Source organism: Heterodontus francisci, chromosome 11 (assembly GCF_036365525.1).
Source record: "Heterodontus francisci isolate sHetFra1 chromosome 11, sHetFra1.hap1, whole genome shotgun sequence".
NCBI classification, from domain to species: domain Eukaryota; kingdom Metazoa; phylum Chordata; class Chondrichthyes; order Heterodontiformes; family Heterodontidae; genus Heterodontus; species Heterodontus francisci.
Genome location: NC_090381.1, coordinates 26,983,114 through 26,999,874, shown reverse-complemented (window position 1 = coordinate 26,999,874; position 16,761 = coordinate 26,983,114). Strand labels below are relative to the sequence as shown.

The 16,761-nt window shown below is 45.1% G+C and overlaps 1 protein-coding gene across 2 annotated transcripts in view; it reads left to right on the top strand.

The window, feature by feature from the left end:
* The window catches only part of gpc5b (glypican 5b), a 687,302-nt gene that overhangs the window by 153,695 nt on the left and 516,846 nt on the right, over nt 1-16,761 (top strand). For both annotated transcript variants that reach the window (XM_068041839.1, XM_068041840.1), the window contains exon 3: nt 15,781-16,475. In XM_068041839.1, the coding sequence (XP_067897940.1) occupies nt 15,781-16,475 (695 nt within the window). The remainder of the gene's footprint in view (nt 1-15,780; nt 16,476-16,761) is intronic.

Genomic DNA, 16,761 nt, shown 5'->3' with positions numbered 1-16,761 from the left:
TACCCTTTTTCTATCTAACAAATGGTTTGTCTGGAGTCTGCCGTTTTCTGTTATTAAAGTATATTTACAATGCTGTTTAAATGCTTGCTCATATCTTCTTAAAATAGAGGGTTGCTACTTCCCATCTCACACTAGTGTAAGTTACCCCTCCAGAGACTGAATTTATGGCTGCATTTTATACTCTGTTCAGTATAGACTTGGCTGAGCTCCTGCCATTTTATGGCGTTCATCCAATCACACTAAGGTGATATTAGGATACACCAGTGTGCTGTTGGATCAGCTGTGCTGTCTGTCAAGTTATTTGCCAAATATTATCCTGATTACAAACAGTTATCACAGCATACTGCTTCCAGCCATCTATGGAATCAGAATCTAATTTGAATATAAAGGTCAGGAGGTGGGATATTGATGCAGGGCTATCTGCACGGCTGTTGATAGTTCCTCTATAACTGACAACATGGATCAAATTGTACAATGAATGTAAACTATGCCCACTTACCCTGCGACCTCACTAATGGAACCACAACTACAATGTTGTTCCGTTCCTCTGAAATTGGCTCTCAATTTTAGAACATCATTTGTGTTTCTCAATGGCAGACTGTGTTCCTACCCTTTTAATCACCTGAGGGAAAGCTCTGTATAAATACTCTCCGATTGCCAACTTCATCCACCATCATCTCAGATCGCAAGCAACTGAGGATGAAAGGATTCAAAGTATTAAACAGGAATTGGGGATATTTTTGTTAATGACTGGATTTGCAAACTATCAGAGGCTGAAGTAAATATCACAAATGTAAATTCTGTTAAACTTTCCTGGAAAATATATCTTTTCCTTTAATTTTTTTCCCTTGCTCATTGAAATGGAGCTTTCAAACAAGTATGGCAAAGACAAAAGGAAGTACTTGTGTTTATACAGCACTTTATCACCTCCTTGAAGGTCTTAAAGTGCTCAAAATCCATGGAATACTTTCGCAGCACAGACACTATTATAGTGACAAACATGGCAGACATTTTGGGCTGGATTTTCCCCGCGGGCTTCTGAACCCTGCTGTCAGACTCAAATGGAGGGTAGAAGCCCACGTTGTGGGGGGAGGGGGGTGCGATTTTATGGAAGCAACGGAAGTTAATACCAGCGGCAGTGGGAAGAGGCCCTTAATTGGGTATTAATTTCCCCTTAAGGGCCTCAAATGACAGTGAGCCTGGAAGGCCTTCCATGGGCCTTCCCGCCCCGGAGTTAATCGGGGTGGAGACAGGAAGGTGGTGGCATCCCCACTCGCCACCATCCTGCCTGATTAAATGCCTCCCCACCTCCAAACTCACCAAGGGGGAATGCATAAGTACCACCCATTGTTTAGGAAGCAGTCGCTCAATGCGATTTTCCTTGGAGCGGCCAATTAATGGCCAGAGGGCGGGCTCACTGTCCAATTAAGGACAGTGGGTGAGCTCTTGAAGCTGGTTGGCCAGTCAGAGGCCTCCCAGATTGAAAGCAGCAGCAGGATGCCATGACAGGTAAGTGAAGGAGAGGACGCTTCAAAATGGAGGCATCCTCTCTCCAACTCTTTTAAGTAAGAAGTTACTTTTGCAGTCAGGCCACGACTGTTGGACTGCTGCTGCACCCGGGCAGGCAGGGAGGGCCTCAAAGCCTGCCGGAGAACTGGCTCCCACCCGATCTGCCACTGGCAGGGTGCCTCCAGGCAGCTAACCTGGGCCCCCACTGCCTCTGGGAACCTGGAGGCTGAGAGGGAATTCTCATTCCGCCTCCTTCCATTGGCCTTAAGTGGCCCTTAATTAGTTTGATTGGCTACCCGCCGCATGTGGGCAGGTAGCTCAGTTGTACCCCTCTATCCTGCCTCCAAGAAAATGACTAAGTGTGGGATGGAGCTGCGGAAAGCAGCACGCAGGCTGACAGTGCAGAATTACACACCTGCCTGCATCTGTTCCCGGCCCTGGTGGGGGCTCAAAATCCAGCCCTTCGTGTAGAGAAATGTCCCAGAATCAACAAATGAGGTGGATGTATACTTGCCTTTGTTGGCATTGCTTAAAGGAGGAATTTTGATCAGGCACAGGGAGAAGCCACCTGATCTTCTTTCAGTAGTGCCAAGGGATCTTCTACAGCTATGTGAACAGGCAGATGGGGCATCATATGAAAGGTGGCAATGCAGCATTCACTCAGTGGTATACTGGTATGTTCGCCGAGATTATGTACTTAAGCCCAAAAATGGGGCTCAAACCCACAACCTTCTGACATAAGATGCTGCAGTGCTACCAACTGAGCTAACCTGACATAGGAGGTACTTTGGTGAGGTGTATTGTGTATAGTAGAAGGAACATTATTCTCCATCTAACAGTGTCATTCTCCAGCACTGACATTCCTCATCTCAAAGAGCACGAAAAATGAACATTTTTACATCTGACTGTTTCCAACTTCGCCTTCCTCCTGACTGGAGAAAAAGACAGCAGCCAGTGAACATGGTGTCCGATACCTGTGGTCATTTATCACTGGTTGATGTGCTTTCGATGAGGGTTTATGTTGTAATCTGGGTGTAATGAAGGAGATTACCACAGAAAAGCTAAAAGGGATTTGTTTACCTCAAAGTGAATTTTCATTTTCCAAGTGAAAGCTTCTTCATCATCAGTTTGATAAGAATCAAAGTATGAATGAGCCCATTTGACTTAGTCTTGAATAGGGAGTGGGGAGCTGAGTTTGTTGTACCTGCAGCATCAGTTGTTACTAGTGATGAAGGACTTCTGAGTTGAAATGTGCAATTTACTGCTCAATAACAGATGTGTATTTAGAAAGTGGCACATCATCTTTGGAGCCTTTTAGATGAGGTAATTCAAAATGGTTTCCAGAGACTTGTAATCACTTTCCCCAGTGATTCTCTTTCTCAACTGTACCCCTCATGTTTGTCCAAACCAAAATTCATGTTTAGGACATTTTATTCTTCAAGTTAAGCTTAATTTATCCCCATCTTAGTTGGTGATCTGAGGTGTAGGCCACAGGTCAACCTTCTTCCATGAAACAACTTCCCATTCCTCTTTCAGATGTGTCACACTGTCAAACTATTTTATGGATGCCAACACATTTTAGCACTTAAGCTTGAAAGATATTGGTTGGCATTTCTCACGGTGACAATCCCATGTAAAGTCGACTTCTTCCTTTACTCGGTCTTGTTATGACCAGGTGAGAAAGGGGTCTAGGGCTCCCCTCTCAGAATATTCCTGGTTTGGCCATAACAGGGTTGAATTTTTAAAACAGTGTTTTTAGCTTCCCCTTAGTGAGTCCTTGCTCACTGCTCTCTAATTATAATCGCAAAGCAATCAACCAGACAGGTTTTCTCAGATTTTAACAAGAAAGGTGTAAGTTTATTAACCTTAAAACTCTAACTCAGTTAAAACTACTAAAAATGCATGACACAACCATGCTAGCATGCATATGTGAAAAACACACATGCAAATAGAGACAGAGGAGGAGAAAGAACTAAAGGGGAAAGGTTGGAAGTAATAGATGGAGTTCAGTTACTGTTTTTAGGTTGGATGTTTTTGGAAGTCTTTGATTGAAGTTAAGTCTTGCAGTTCTTGTTGGGGCCCAGTGCACACTTTCAAACTGGTTTTGCAGGTCTTCTGTCTTGAGGCTTAAGTTACTTTCATTGGTCCCTGGAACTTTGCGTGAGCGAGACAGAGAGAGGGAGTGCTCTCTTCTTGAAGTTCAATTGCAGTCTCTTCTCAAAAACTGTTCTTTGAGCATAATTCAATTAATTCCAGTTTGGGCAGCAGGTTAGTCATGTGACTAGCTCCCTGTTTGAAACAGTCACTCCTCCAAGCTTACCAGACCCTCTCAGTGGGGTGGGGGTGTGGTGGTGGTGGTGGAATACTGGCTCGTACACAGTCAATGACTCTCAATGTCTTTTGATCATCACTGTTGACAAAACCCAACTGGCTAATTGGATCAGGGAGTACTCCCATTGTCTCTTCATGCAACTGTCTTTTAGAATGCAAATGTGCAGCCATGTTTTCAGCCACTGTTCTGTGGTCTTTTTAAAACAAATTAATTCAATGTCCAGCAAGCGTTCAAATAATGTTCCATATGTCTAAATTAATATGTTTCATTTTGGCAGACGTGGTTTCTGTCAAACCTGCACATCCTGCAGAATGAAATGTGACATTAGGGGAGCATTTCATTATAAAATAGAAAGAAGAGAGAGTACAGGAAAACACACATGCATTCCTGTCATTTATTCAGAAATCTTAAAAATTGTTACAGTCTGTCTTTCCTTAGTAGCAGTGCTGCTTTAAACTGCCCCTTTTTCCTTGAGGTGGGTCTGAGATAGTTATGTGTTGCCCAAGGGATTTAAAGTTTCTTCACTATCAGCCTGCAATACGTTGGGAATGGGCATCCCAATAAACATGTGATTTTTTGGGAGGTTTGAAGTTTGTACATCTCCATATCTGTCGACGGTGCCTTTGTTCCTGTTGAGGTCTGCAGGGGGGAGGGTTAGCTTTAATTAGCCCTGGCTTGGAGTTCTGATCATGGGAGCTGGCAGTGGGTGGATCCACTCTGATCTCTCTTTCAGTGCTCTGATGAGTCATGCAAGTGCTTTTCACTTTAGGTTATTGTTGGCTCCCTTTTCTCCTGACTGTGGGGGAGAATTCTTTGCTAGTCTTCCCTTCATCCTCTGGGATACTCCTGCTTGTAGGTATTTGTCCAGATACTACTGCACTCCCCTTCGTCACTTTGACTAGGTGACGCATCACCCTCACAGTTTCTCTACCCTCTTGAGGACTCTCCTTGTCCCTGCAGGTTCCTGTAAATGCTGTTGGCAACTCTGGTGGGGTACTTCTAGTGTCTTCATTTCCATAGGAGAATGTGGGGTTTAATTTTTACAACATTTCAGGGTTTGGGTGACCGGACAGTAGGAGTTTTCATTTGGGAATCCTCTCGGACCTCCTTCAACCTGTCCTCTTTGCCCCTTTTTCCCAGTTCCTCTCTAACTTTCTGCCAGCCCTGTGCCTGGCTGTCCCCTTTTATTCTCAGCAGGGGTCCCTAACAATTCACCAGCCTCTGCTGGAGGGTCCTCCAAACGCAGGTACAGGACTTAGGGGTGCAGATTTCACTGTAGGTTGGGGTTTCCCTCAACCTGGCACATGTGGCAACTCCTACAGTACTCCACAACATGCTGTCTTATGCGGGCTTTGGTTTTCCGTACACTGGCATGTACAGCCACTGTAATCTTTTTTTTTATTCTTTCATGGGATGTGGGCGTCACAGGCCAGGCCTGCATTTATTGCCCATCCCAAATTGCCCTTGAACTAGACCATTTCAAGGGTATGTAAGAGTCAACCACATTGCTGTGGATCTGGAGTCACATGCAGGCCAGACCAGGTAAGGACAGCAGATTTCCTTCCCTGAAGGACATTAGTGAACCAGATGGGTTTTTACAACAATCAACAATGGTTTCATGGCCATCATTACACTAGCTTTAATTCCAAATTTATTAATTGAATTCAAATTCCACCTTCTGCTGTGGTGGAATTCGAACCCATGTCCCCAGAGCGATACCTGGGTCTCTGGGTTACCAGTCCAGTGACAATACTAGTACGAACTCGATTTTCAGAACTTTTGCTGGCAGCGGTGGCACTTGCAAAGTGGCCGAAGGAGTGCTACCTCAAGGAAGGACCTTCTTTTGAATAAAAAGACCTTCCGAAGAGTGCCTGGAAGTCATTTATGAGCATTTAAGGGTAAATCTGGCGGACTTTCCATGCTCTGTTGCCGGCTCTGAAATATCGCACAGTTGGGTCTAGGCTGGTAGACTGGATGTGAAAACAGACAAAGTGTTTTGGCGAGCGAGTGAAAACAAGGTCTTGGAAGGGTGAGCAGGCACCCAGAGAAAACCAAAGTCGATGACATGTCTGTTGGTACAGAGAGAGAAAGCTTTAAAGAAAGCAAAGAGCACAAAGAAAAAGGTTGATGGCAGAGCAACCTTCATACATAGATTTAAAAAAAATCTCATGGGTCCTTCTTAATATTTCTCCCCGGTACCTCCGCGGCACCACTAACTGGTGAACCACTGTCCACTCCTTGCTCTCAGGTCTGTGAGGAGAACTCCATTTCCTCATCAGTACCTCATTCTTTAAATAGTAGCAATCAGGGACTCCCTCTGCTTCAATTTCAGTCTGGGCAGCCTGTTCTAACTCTCTCAATACTGGGTCGGTGCGATGAGCCTCAGCCAGGGAAAATACATTTAACTCATTCCCTGGGTCTTCTAACTTTCCAAAGAAAGTCTTAGACAGACAGACCTCCTGGTCATCTGCCTGCAGTGCTGATCCAGTCTCCTCTGGGAGAGCTGGTTTGGTCATGGCCCAATTCACTACACATTCAGGGGAACTGTAGGGGACCGTCTCCTGCCACTGCCCTGTCTCTCTGACCTCCTGTGGTCTCTTTTTCACTACTGGGGAAGCGACCACCTTCGCCCCATGAGGTCATTACCTCGGAGCAGGTCAACCCTGTCCACAGGCAAACTAGGGACAATCCCTATGGTCACCAGTCCCGAAACTAGGTCGCAGTCCAAATGTACCCAGCGTAAAGGTACAGGCGTACACTGCCCTCCAATAGTATTCACCACCATTCTGGTATTTACTGTAATCTCTGGGGGAAAGGTCAGGCCTTTTCCCAGTAAAAGGGTTCTAATGGCCCCTGTGTGCCTGAGGATTACAATGGGTTTGCTGGCCCTACTCAAGGAGTATGGGGTTACTCTCCTTTCAGACACAAAATCCTGATAACCTTCCTGCACCCACAGCAGTATGTTTTCTGGGCCTTACAACTGCTGCAGTTAAAGTCACAGCTTGTTCAGCTGTGCTTTCCATCAGCGTCCTTTCTCCTTCACTGAGCGGGTATGTCCTGATTAACCCCACAGGCTTTCCCCATAGTTTCCAGCAGTCAGCACTTAGATGACCTGCTTTATTACAATGGAAACACACAGGTCTTCGGGTCTCACTCCTACTGACAGCACCTTCCTTTTTGGCTGGAGGAGGGCTCCTTGTGTCTCCTGCTTTTCTTTCTCTCACTGGACTGCTTGGGCTCCTATCACTTTCCCACCCTTTGTCTGTTTCGGATTTGTAGGGGTGACTAGGAAAGGTTTTCCCCTGGGAAACCGACTTGTATATTAAAGCAAACTCATCAGCCAGAACTGTGGCTTGCCTCGCTCTATGCACTTTTTGTTCCTCCACATGGGTCTTTATGGAGAGTGGGAGAGAGTTTTTTAATTCCTCTAGCAAAATTACTTCTCTGAGGTTTTCATAGCTGGGCTGCACTTTAAAAGCCCTCAACCACTGGTCAAAAGCCAGCTGCTTACTTCTCTCAAACTCCAAGTAAATTTGATCAGAGGGTTCAAAACTTCTGGCGACAGGCTTCCAGTGCTAGCTCATATACCCAGAGATTAGCATTTTTTGTCAGTTCATAATTTGATGAACTCTCATCTGGCAACAGGGAATAAGCCTCATGGGATTTTCCAGTTAGCTTACTTTGCAACAGAAGAGTCCATGGCTCTTACCCAGTCAGTGACTCTCAATGCCTTTTGATCATCACTATTGACAAAACTTGTCTGCTTAATTGGATCAGGGAGTACTCCCATTGTCTCTTCATGCAACTGTCTTTTAGAATGCAAATGTGCAGCCATGTTTTCAGCCACAGTTCTGCGGTCTCTTTAAAACAAGTTATGTTCAATGTTCAGTAAGCGTTCAAATAATGTTTCATATGACGAACTTAATATGTTTCATTTTGGCAGGTGTGGTTTCCATCACACTCTAATAACTTTGAAGTAAATGGATGCAGGTAAGTAGTCATTCCAAGATTTCCCTGGACACTATGTTTGTTGCTGGGAGGGGACATCATTAGCAGTGCTTCAACTTTAGCAGGATCTGGCTGTAGTCCATCTTCACAGAGTCAATGACTTCATTTTATCCTTGTTCAGTATGATATTGCTTCAGCAAGAGCTTCCAGTTTCTCAGCATTATCCTGTCATCCCCCATGACAGCAAAGTCACTCTAGGTTTTCAAGTGCCACATGAAGGCTTCCCTGAAACTCCTCAGGAGCTGGGAGGTTCAAAATGGAACGATCAAACAACCAAACTGCATTGCAAAAGTAGTCAAAAGACTCAATTCTTCATCTAATAAAGCCCTTCTTTCTGTGCCCACAACAATAGATAATTTTGCTAATTCATGCAGGAGACAATTTATACTTTGAAGTTGGCATTGATTACATTTGAAGGCTTTAAGAGGCTTTGGATTGATGTCAGGCACACTTCATCATTTGCTTTCATCACTAATCAATCAGGTTACTGATTGGTGCATGAACTTTGTTATCAACACGCTTATTAATGGGCAGCTTGTCAAGTTCTATTTACAGCTAGAGAGAGTTTCCTTGTTGACAACTGTCTGGGTGGGTCCTTAGAATCAATCTGAAGATGGAAGTGTACCTTCTAACTTCTATTCCTTGAAGACATGCTGGTAATCAGCCACTGCATCTCATTTTGTGAGTTTTGATGAATTCTCCATTGTCAAAGCTTTCCTGTAATTCATTGTCACCCCTTGCATATAGTGGAAAGTTTAGGTGCCTAAAATTACTCTTACATCCTCTTGGCACTATTTGAAACTTGATGCTATACTTGGTGTTGTTCTTGTGATCTTTACCTATGACTCTCTTTCTCCAGTGGCTTAATTTCTGGATGTTAGAATCCAGAATCTGTCTGGTCTCAAGTATTCATTTATAGGTATTGGTACCCGTAGCACCACTGCCCAGTGAAAATTGAACTTATTGTTTATAAACATGTTTGAGCATCTTAAATGGAGAGAATGTAACCCTCAACTCAGTCACAATTAGCTTCCAACCGGGCAGGACCTTACTTTCTGAATTTATTTTCTACTTCTGCAGCTTTGAAAATTTGCTTGGTCTTTAGATCTGGAGCCATTTTCTGTGCTAAATATTGGACTTCTTTGTCTCGTATTTCCTTCAGCTCTTTTTCTGTTGATCCATAAGCTTGAGAGCCCAGCTTATTTCTTGCAGAAGTCTCTCCCAAGTACCATTGTTCTGTATACCAACATCTATGGTATCTCTAACCAGACTTTCTTCTGGAGCCCTGCAGAGATCTATTCTCATTGGTATGGAGGAGTGTTGCATCTGACACAATTCTTTCCATCAGCATCTTGACTTGATTGTTGAAAATGTTACATTCACAGGCTTCATTATTTTCCCCAACACAGCTTTGTAAGAATGACCTCGGCATCGATTGTGTCTCAATCTGTCACAAATTGAAGTCCATCAGGTATTTTCACTGCCTCGCTGGTACTGAAGATAATCAGGATGGTAGTTCTGACACCTTTTTGGCAGCTTAATGACACACAATGCCATCACCCAGTTGTCCTGCATTCTGCCAAAGCTTTTCTAATTGCTCAATTACATGGTGTGTCTTGTTTTGCTGGCAGCAGGACATATTGAATGATCAATTTGTAGGTCTGTATGGTGGCAGCAATCACAGTGCTTAAGGCTTTAATTATCATGCTTTTAAGTGATTCTGCAGCTGATATAGAGTAGCTTACAGTCAAATGTTGTAGGATTGCTTTTGAATCACTCAACTACAGGATAAGGAAAGGACCAACCTAAAGACAAGTAGCTGGCCAGCTGGGAAGTTTTCCTCCTCTTCTGTGTTGCTTTCAGCGATGCGCGGGAGATCAAACCACAGTGCAGGGAGACTCTCCAACTATCCCTAGGCAAGTGGACTTCAAGAGCCTGGCTATAAATGTTCCTTCTTTCATCCGTATCACTCACAAACATTTGGTGGTTGTGGATCAGATCTAAGCCCTGCAGTCCTGCCGCATTCAGCCGTGAATGGTGGTGGACAATTAAACAAGTAACAGGAAGAGGTGGCTCCACAAATATCCCCATCCTCAATGACGGAGGAGCCCAGCACATCAGTGCAAAAGACAAGGCTGGAGAATTTGCATGCATCTTCAGCCATAATTGCCAAGTGGATGATCCATTTCGGCCTTTTCCTGAAATGCCCAGCATCACAGATGCCAACCTTCAGCCAATCCAATTCACTCCACGTGGTTTCAAGAAATGGCTGAAGACACTGGATACTGCAAAGGCTATGGGCCCTGACAACATTCTGGCAATAGTACTGTAGATTTGTGCTCCAGAGCTAGCCGCATACCCTAGCCACGCTGTTCCAGTACAGCTAAAACACTGGCATCTACCCGTCAATGTGGAAACTTTCCTAGGTTTGTCCTGTGTACAAAATGTGGGACAAATCCAACCCGGCCAATTACTGCCTTGTCAGTCTACTCTCGATCATCAGTAAAGTGAAGGAAGGGATCATCGACAGTGCTATCAAGCTGCACTTGCTCAGCAATAACCTGCTCACTGATGCCGTGTTTGTGTTCCGCCAGGACCACTCAGCTCCTGACCTCATTACAGTCTTGGTCCAAACATGGACAAAAGAGCTGAACTCCAGAGGTGAGGTGAGAGTGACTGCCCTTGACATCAAGGCAGCATTTGACCAAGTATGGCATCAAGGTGCCCGAGCAAAATTGGAATTAATGGGAATCAGGGGAAAAACTCTCTGCTGGTTGGAGTCATACCTAGCACAAAGGAATATGGGAGCTCCTCAGGATAGTGTCCTAGGTCCAACCAGCTTCAGCTGCTTCATCAATGACCTTCCCTCCATCATAAGGTCAGAAGTGGGGATGTTGGCTGATGATTGCACAATGTTCAGCACAATTTGTGACTCCTCAGATACTGAAGCAGCCCATGTCCAGATGCAGCAAGACCTGGACAACATCCAGGCTTGGGCTGATAAGTGGCAAGTAATATTCGTGCCACACAAGTGCCAGGCAATGACCATCTCAAACAAGAGAGAATCTAACCATCTTCCCTTGGCATTCAATGGCATTGTCATTGCTGAATCCCCCACTATCAACATCCTTGGGGTTACCATTGATCAGAAACTGAACTGGACCAGCCACATAAACGCTGTGGCTACAAGAGCTGGTCAGAGGTTGGGAACTCTGCAACAAGTAACTCACCTCCTGACTCCCTAAAGCCTGTCCATCATCAACAAGGCACAAGGCAGGAGTGTGATGGAATACTCTCCACTTGCCTGGATGGGTGCAGCTCCAATAACACTGAAGACGCTTGACACCATCCAGAACAAAGCAGCCCATGTGATTGGCCCTCCACCTTCAACATTCGCTCTCTCCACCACCGATGCAGAGTGGTAGCAGTGTGTACCATATACAAGTTGCACTGCAGCAACTCACCAAGGCTCCTTCAACAGCACCTTCCAAACCCGTGCCCTCTACCACCTAGAAGGACAAGCAGATGCGTGGGAACACCACCACCTGCAAGTTCCCCTCCAAGTCACACACCATCCTGACTTGGAACTATATCGCCGTTCCTTCACTGTCGCTGGGTCAAAATCCTGGAACTCCTTTCCTAACAGCACTGTGGGTGTACCTACCCCACATGGGCTGCAGCGGTTCAAGAAGGCAGCTCACCACCACCTTCTCAAGGGCAATTAGGGATGGGCAATAAATGCTAGCCTAGGAAGTGATGCCCACATCCCACGAACGAATATAAAAAAAAGCTATTTGGCCCCAGGCAATTAACGTAATCAGCATTGTGCTGCTCGAAGCAGCACTACACAAACAAATATTTCTCCCCCAAGATCTCCACAGTTTGCAAATAATTATCATTTTGTTAGCCTAGCTGTGTCAGCCGTAGCTCAGCTGCTAGCACTCTCACCTCTGACTTAGAAGCTAGTGGGTTCAAGTCGTACTCCTGGACTTCAGCACAAAATTCAAGGCTGACATCCCAGTACAGTATTGCGTGAGTGCTGCATTGTTGGACGTGCAGTCTTTTGCATGAGACATTAAGCTGAGGCCCCATCTGCCCTCTCAGGTGGACGTAAAAGATTCCATGGCACTATTTTGAGGAAGAGCTGGGGAGTTCTCTCCAGTATCCTGGCCAATATTTATTCCTTAATCAACATCACAAAAAAAGGTGCTATATAAATGCAAGTCCTTTTTTTTTGTCTTGGGAATTAATAAACGCCTCACAACCATTGTCTTCAGAAGTCTTGCTTGTTTCCAGTTGTGAACAGGGTGAGATTGAAAAAAAAACACAGGCACAGTGAATCAGGCCTAGTGAAGGCTGTGAGAAGTTTAGAATGCAAGGGAGTATTCAAGTTATTTTGATTAAAGCAAGACATGCTTGGGGGAGCACACCGTGTTTATTATTTTGCGGCATTAATCAAAGACAAGTTGTGCTGATTGAATCAAGTGGTCATAACTGTTGCTCTGTATGTTCCCTCACAGTGAGGTAAAGCAGTTTATTGATTTATATCTGGCCTTGCCCCACCAAGTGCCTGCTCAGACCCCTCCAGAAAAGACAAGAATTTAAGAGCACAAGGATATCCTATTGTGACACCACAGGGTTATGCTAGTGTGTGGTCAGATATTGGCTGCTAAGGATTCACTCCTAACTGTAAGATGCTCAGACTGCTTACAGAAGTGGCTTGCCCCCGTTTGGTGAATTTCTAAAGTAAAACCCTGAACTTGTCATACTGACCATCAGTTTCAGTTAAGCTGGTATTTTCTCCCTGTTTGAATTGACACTCTTCCCCCTTCCCTAGAAATATGACTTGAACTCATGATCAAGAGTGACATTTTTATCTCGTACTGAAGGAGTTCTGCCCCATCGCAGATGCTGTGTTTAGGATGACATGTCTGCCTGTTTAGATGTACATAAAAGATTCTGTAGCATTGTTTGAAGAACAGCAAGAATTCATTGCTCAAACGACGCCCCCACAAACACAGATTGGTTGTTTATTGTGTTGCTGTTTCTGGGATCTAGTTGTGTGCAAATTGGCTGTCACCTGTCCCTTTGAAACAACAGTGAATACGTTTCAAAAGTAATTCATTGGAGAATTTTGAGACGTCCTGAGGATGTGATAAGGCTTTATAAAAAATACTGTTCTTTCCGCTTGTCTCTCTGAGTTTCTCTCTTCCCTTCCTCCTTTTTCTCTCATGGGGCTGAATTTAATAAAAGCTAGGTTGGTCCTGTCGCCGCAGCCGAAACCGGGTCCCGAACCTGCGTGGATGGGTGGCGGGACCCCGCATGGGATTTTACCAGTGGCGGTCAATTAGGATGCCGCTGCTGGGACCACCATTCAATTAAGGTCGGCAGCCTGTCTGTCAGAGCAACCAGCCCAATCAGAGGGCAGGCAGCTTGACAGCTTTGACAGTGCCACCAATAGAGGTGGCCACTGCAGAGAGAAGAAGGGGGCACCTCCATGTTGAGGCATTCTCGAAGGCCAGGTAAGACATTTTATTTAATATGACAAAGCCAGGCAGGCAGGCCCTGGCAATCAGGGTGGTGACCCTTCCAGCAGCAGGGTCATAATCATGAGTGTGGCCATTGCTACCGGGTGCCCCTCTGTGTGCCACGGAGCAGCCTTAAAGGAAGCCCCCACCCCAGGAACCTGCTGGGAGACTGCCTTGCTATACCTGGTGGTCTCCCATCTCAGGAAGACGCGACCCGACACTGGTAAAATGCCGGCGGTGGTGGGAAGTGACCATTAATTGAAATAATTTGCTGCCCGCCTCTGGTTGATGGGCGGCCGTGCCTCTGCCATTCTTGCTGTTGGCAATTTCACGTGGCTCCCCACTCGATGCCTTCCACCGCCTTTTTACGAGGCCTGCCACCTCCCAGACCTTCTCCAGAGGGCTGGTAAAATTCAGCTCCACGGTTTCACTGAGGTAACAAGACATAACACCTTTTTAAGCAACGGGCTTCTGAAGGAGAAGATTAAGTTCCTGCTGTTTATCATACCTTTAGATGGGCAACAAAATTAGTCCCACTGCCCTCCTGTTTCCCTACAGCCCTGCAAATCTTTCCTTTCCACATATTTATCCAATTTTGTTTTGAAAATTATTATTGCATCTGCTTCCACCATCCTTTTCGGGCAGTGCAGTCCAGATCACAACAGCTCACTGCTTTAAAAAAAATTCTCCTCATCTTCCCTTGTTTTTTTTTACCAATTATCTTAAACCTGTGTCTGCTGGTCACCAGTGCTCCTGCCAGTGGAAACAGTTTCTCCCTATCTGCATTATCAAAAGTCTTAATATTTTTGATCAATTCTGTTAAATCACCCTTTAACCGTCTCTGCGCGAAGGAGAACAATCTCAGTTTCTCTCCACATAACTAAAGCCCCTCATCCCTGGTACCATTCTAGTAAATCTGGTCTGCACTGTCTCCAAGGTGTTTATATCCTTCTTGAAGTGTGGTATCAGAATTGGATACAATACTCCAACTGAGGCCTAACCACTGTTTTAGAAAAGTTTAACTTAACTTCCTTGCTTTTGTACTCTCTGTCTCTATGTATAAAGCCCAAAATGCTTTTTTAACAGCCTAATGAACTTGTCCCACCACCTTCAAAGATTTGTGTGTGTGAACCCCCAAGTCTCTCTGTTCCTGCACCCAATTTAAAATTGTACCATTTAGTTTATGCTTCCTCCCCTCATTCTTCCTTTCAAAATTCATCACTTCACAGATCTGTGCATTAAATTTCATCTGCCACGTGTCTGCTCGTTTCACTGGACTATGTTCTCCTGATGTTTGTTACTCTCTGCCTCATACTTACAGATGGTAAACTGATATGTGGATAAGCAGCATTCTACTGTGTATCATGTAACTGGGGTAATCTTACTGTCAACAGATATCAGGTACAGCAGGAGCACTTACAGCCACATATGGATGCCACTGCTGTCTTCATTCACCCTCCTGCCCCAGCCTTTCCACACAGGCGGCAGAGTTCTCTGCACGTTTCTGGTCTGTACAGTCCCTCCCCAGTGTATCGAACAAACTAGAATGGAATTGGAGCTCGGTGGGTGTGGATAGCCAGGGGGGTGGTGGTTCCTGTGTGGGGGGTGGTTCCTGTGTGGGGGGTGGGTGGGTGGTGAGCATTGGGAAAATAGATTTCTGGATGGAGTAGTTCCTGATTCACATTGCAACATCTTAGGAAGAGAAAGTTGGAGAAAGGTTATTTGTAAACACACTGCTGACTGAAGTATGTGTGAGCCTCAGTTACAAGCCACAGTGCTAAAAGTAGACATAGTTGTTCTCCATCTCCAAACAATGGAAAAAAGTGACAAATAGTTTTGTGTGAAGACACTGGCCTTTTAGTCAGCTGCCCAATTTCCAATTTTATTTTACTCTTTAAATCTGCAGAGTCTTATTAAATTTCCGAATCCAGGCTGGATATGATTGGTTTGCGACATAAATGCTTTCGGAACAAGAAGAGGTCATTTGATCTCATCTAGTCCAGCTTTCTCCAGACTTATCTCACGCTCATTTTCACACCATTTCTCGACCTCCAACAACTGAAATAATTGTTCTTTGCTTCAGTGGCCCTCCCCAGAAACTCATCCCATTACCCTTTGTGTGAAAGAGTTCCGCTGCCCGATCCTCTATTTTTACACAATGCTCCCCCCTCCCCCCACCTTGCACTTTTCAACCCTTCGCCAAGTGTACGAGTGGCTAGGGGGCAGCATGGCTGAAAGAGCTGGGAAATCAACTGTCAACATCAGATGGTGATGGGAGGGGGCTGGAACCAAGAAGGAATGAGGAAACTGTTTTGGAAGGGGCTGGGATGTGTAGCATGTTGTGTTTAGTTTCTCCACATGTTAAATCTGTTGTTAATGAAGCTCCTTGTTTTCCTTTGGCAGAGGCTTTTAAATCCTTGATTCACATTGCAACCAATCACACCAACTCCATGTTCAAGACAGGGTACAGGACAATGGCAAAGGAGGCCGCAGAGGTGGTGAAAGGGTTGTTCACCGACTTATCTCTCTATGTCCTGGATTTGGGCAAGAGCATTGAGGACGTTGTCCTGAATTTCTTTGACAGCCTTTTCCCATTGGTTTACAATCGACTGATACACCCTGGACTCAGTGAGGTTTCCCTGGATTATTTAGAGTGCCTACGATTGACCAGGCAAGATATCAACCCCTTTGGGACTTACCCAATGAAGATGGTGGCTGAGATGGCCAGGCCAATGCAGGCAATGAAGATTCTCCTACAAGCCTTGAGCATAGGCAGCGAGGTGATAAATATGACTGAGAATGTTGTTTTTACCCGGGAGTGTACCAGAGCCCTGGTGAAGATGGAATATTGCTCTCACTGTCATGGCCTCACTCTGATTAAACCCTGTGTTGGCTACTGTCTGAACGTCATGCGAGGCTGTCTGGCCAATGTTGCGGACATTGATCCCTACTGGTGGGGCTACATTTCAAACCTGGACGAGCTCACCAGTATCATTACAGGATCACAAGGTGTGGAACAGGTATTGCTAAGAGTGGCACCATTGGTTAACGAAGCTATTTTGCACGCCCAGCTGAATGGACCAGAAATCTCCATTACAGTAAGTAATAAAATATTGCAGCATGTTACAGGCAATGTTCTGACTCCTCTAGGAGTTGTGTTGAGACTAAAGCCTGCGGCGGTGGGGTAAAATTAATTCTCCCCATTTTTCTGAGTGTATATCCCCCTCTCAAAATGGTGTCTCTTTCTGTTTGTGTCTCTTTTTTATTGGTGACTTTGCCTGTCTCTCTGTGTCACTATTGCTTATCAATGTATGTGTGTAGGTGTATGTGTATCTCTCTATCTCTACTTGGCTGGGTATCTCGTTCTCTCTTTTGGTGTGCTTC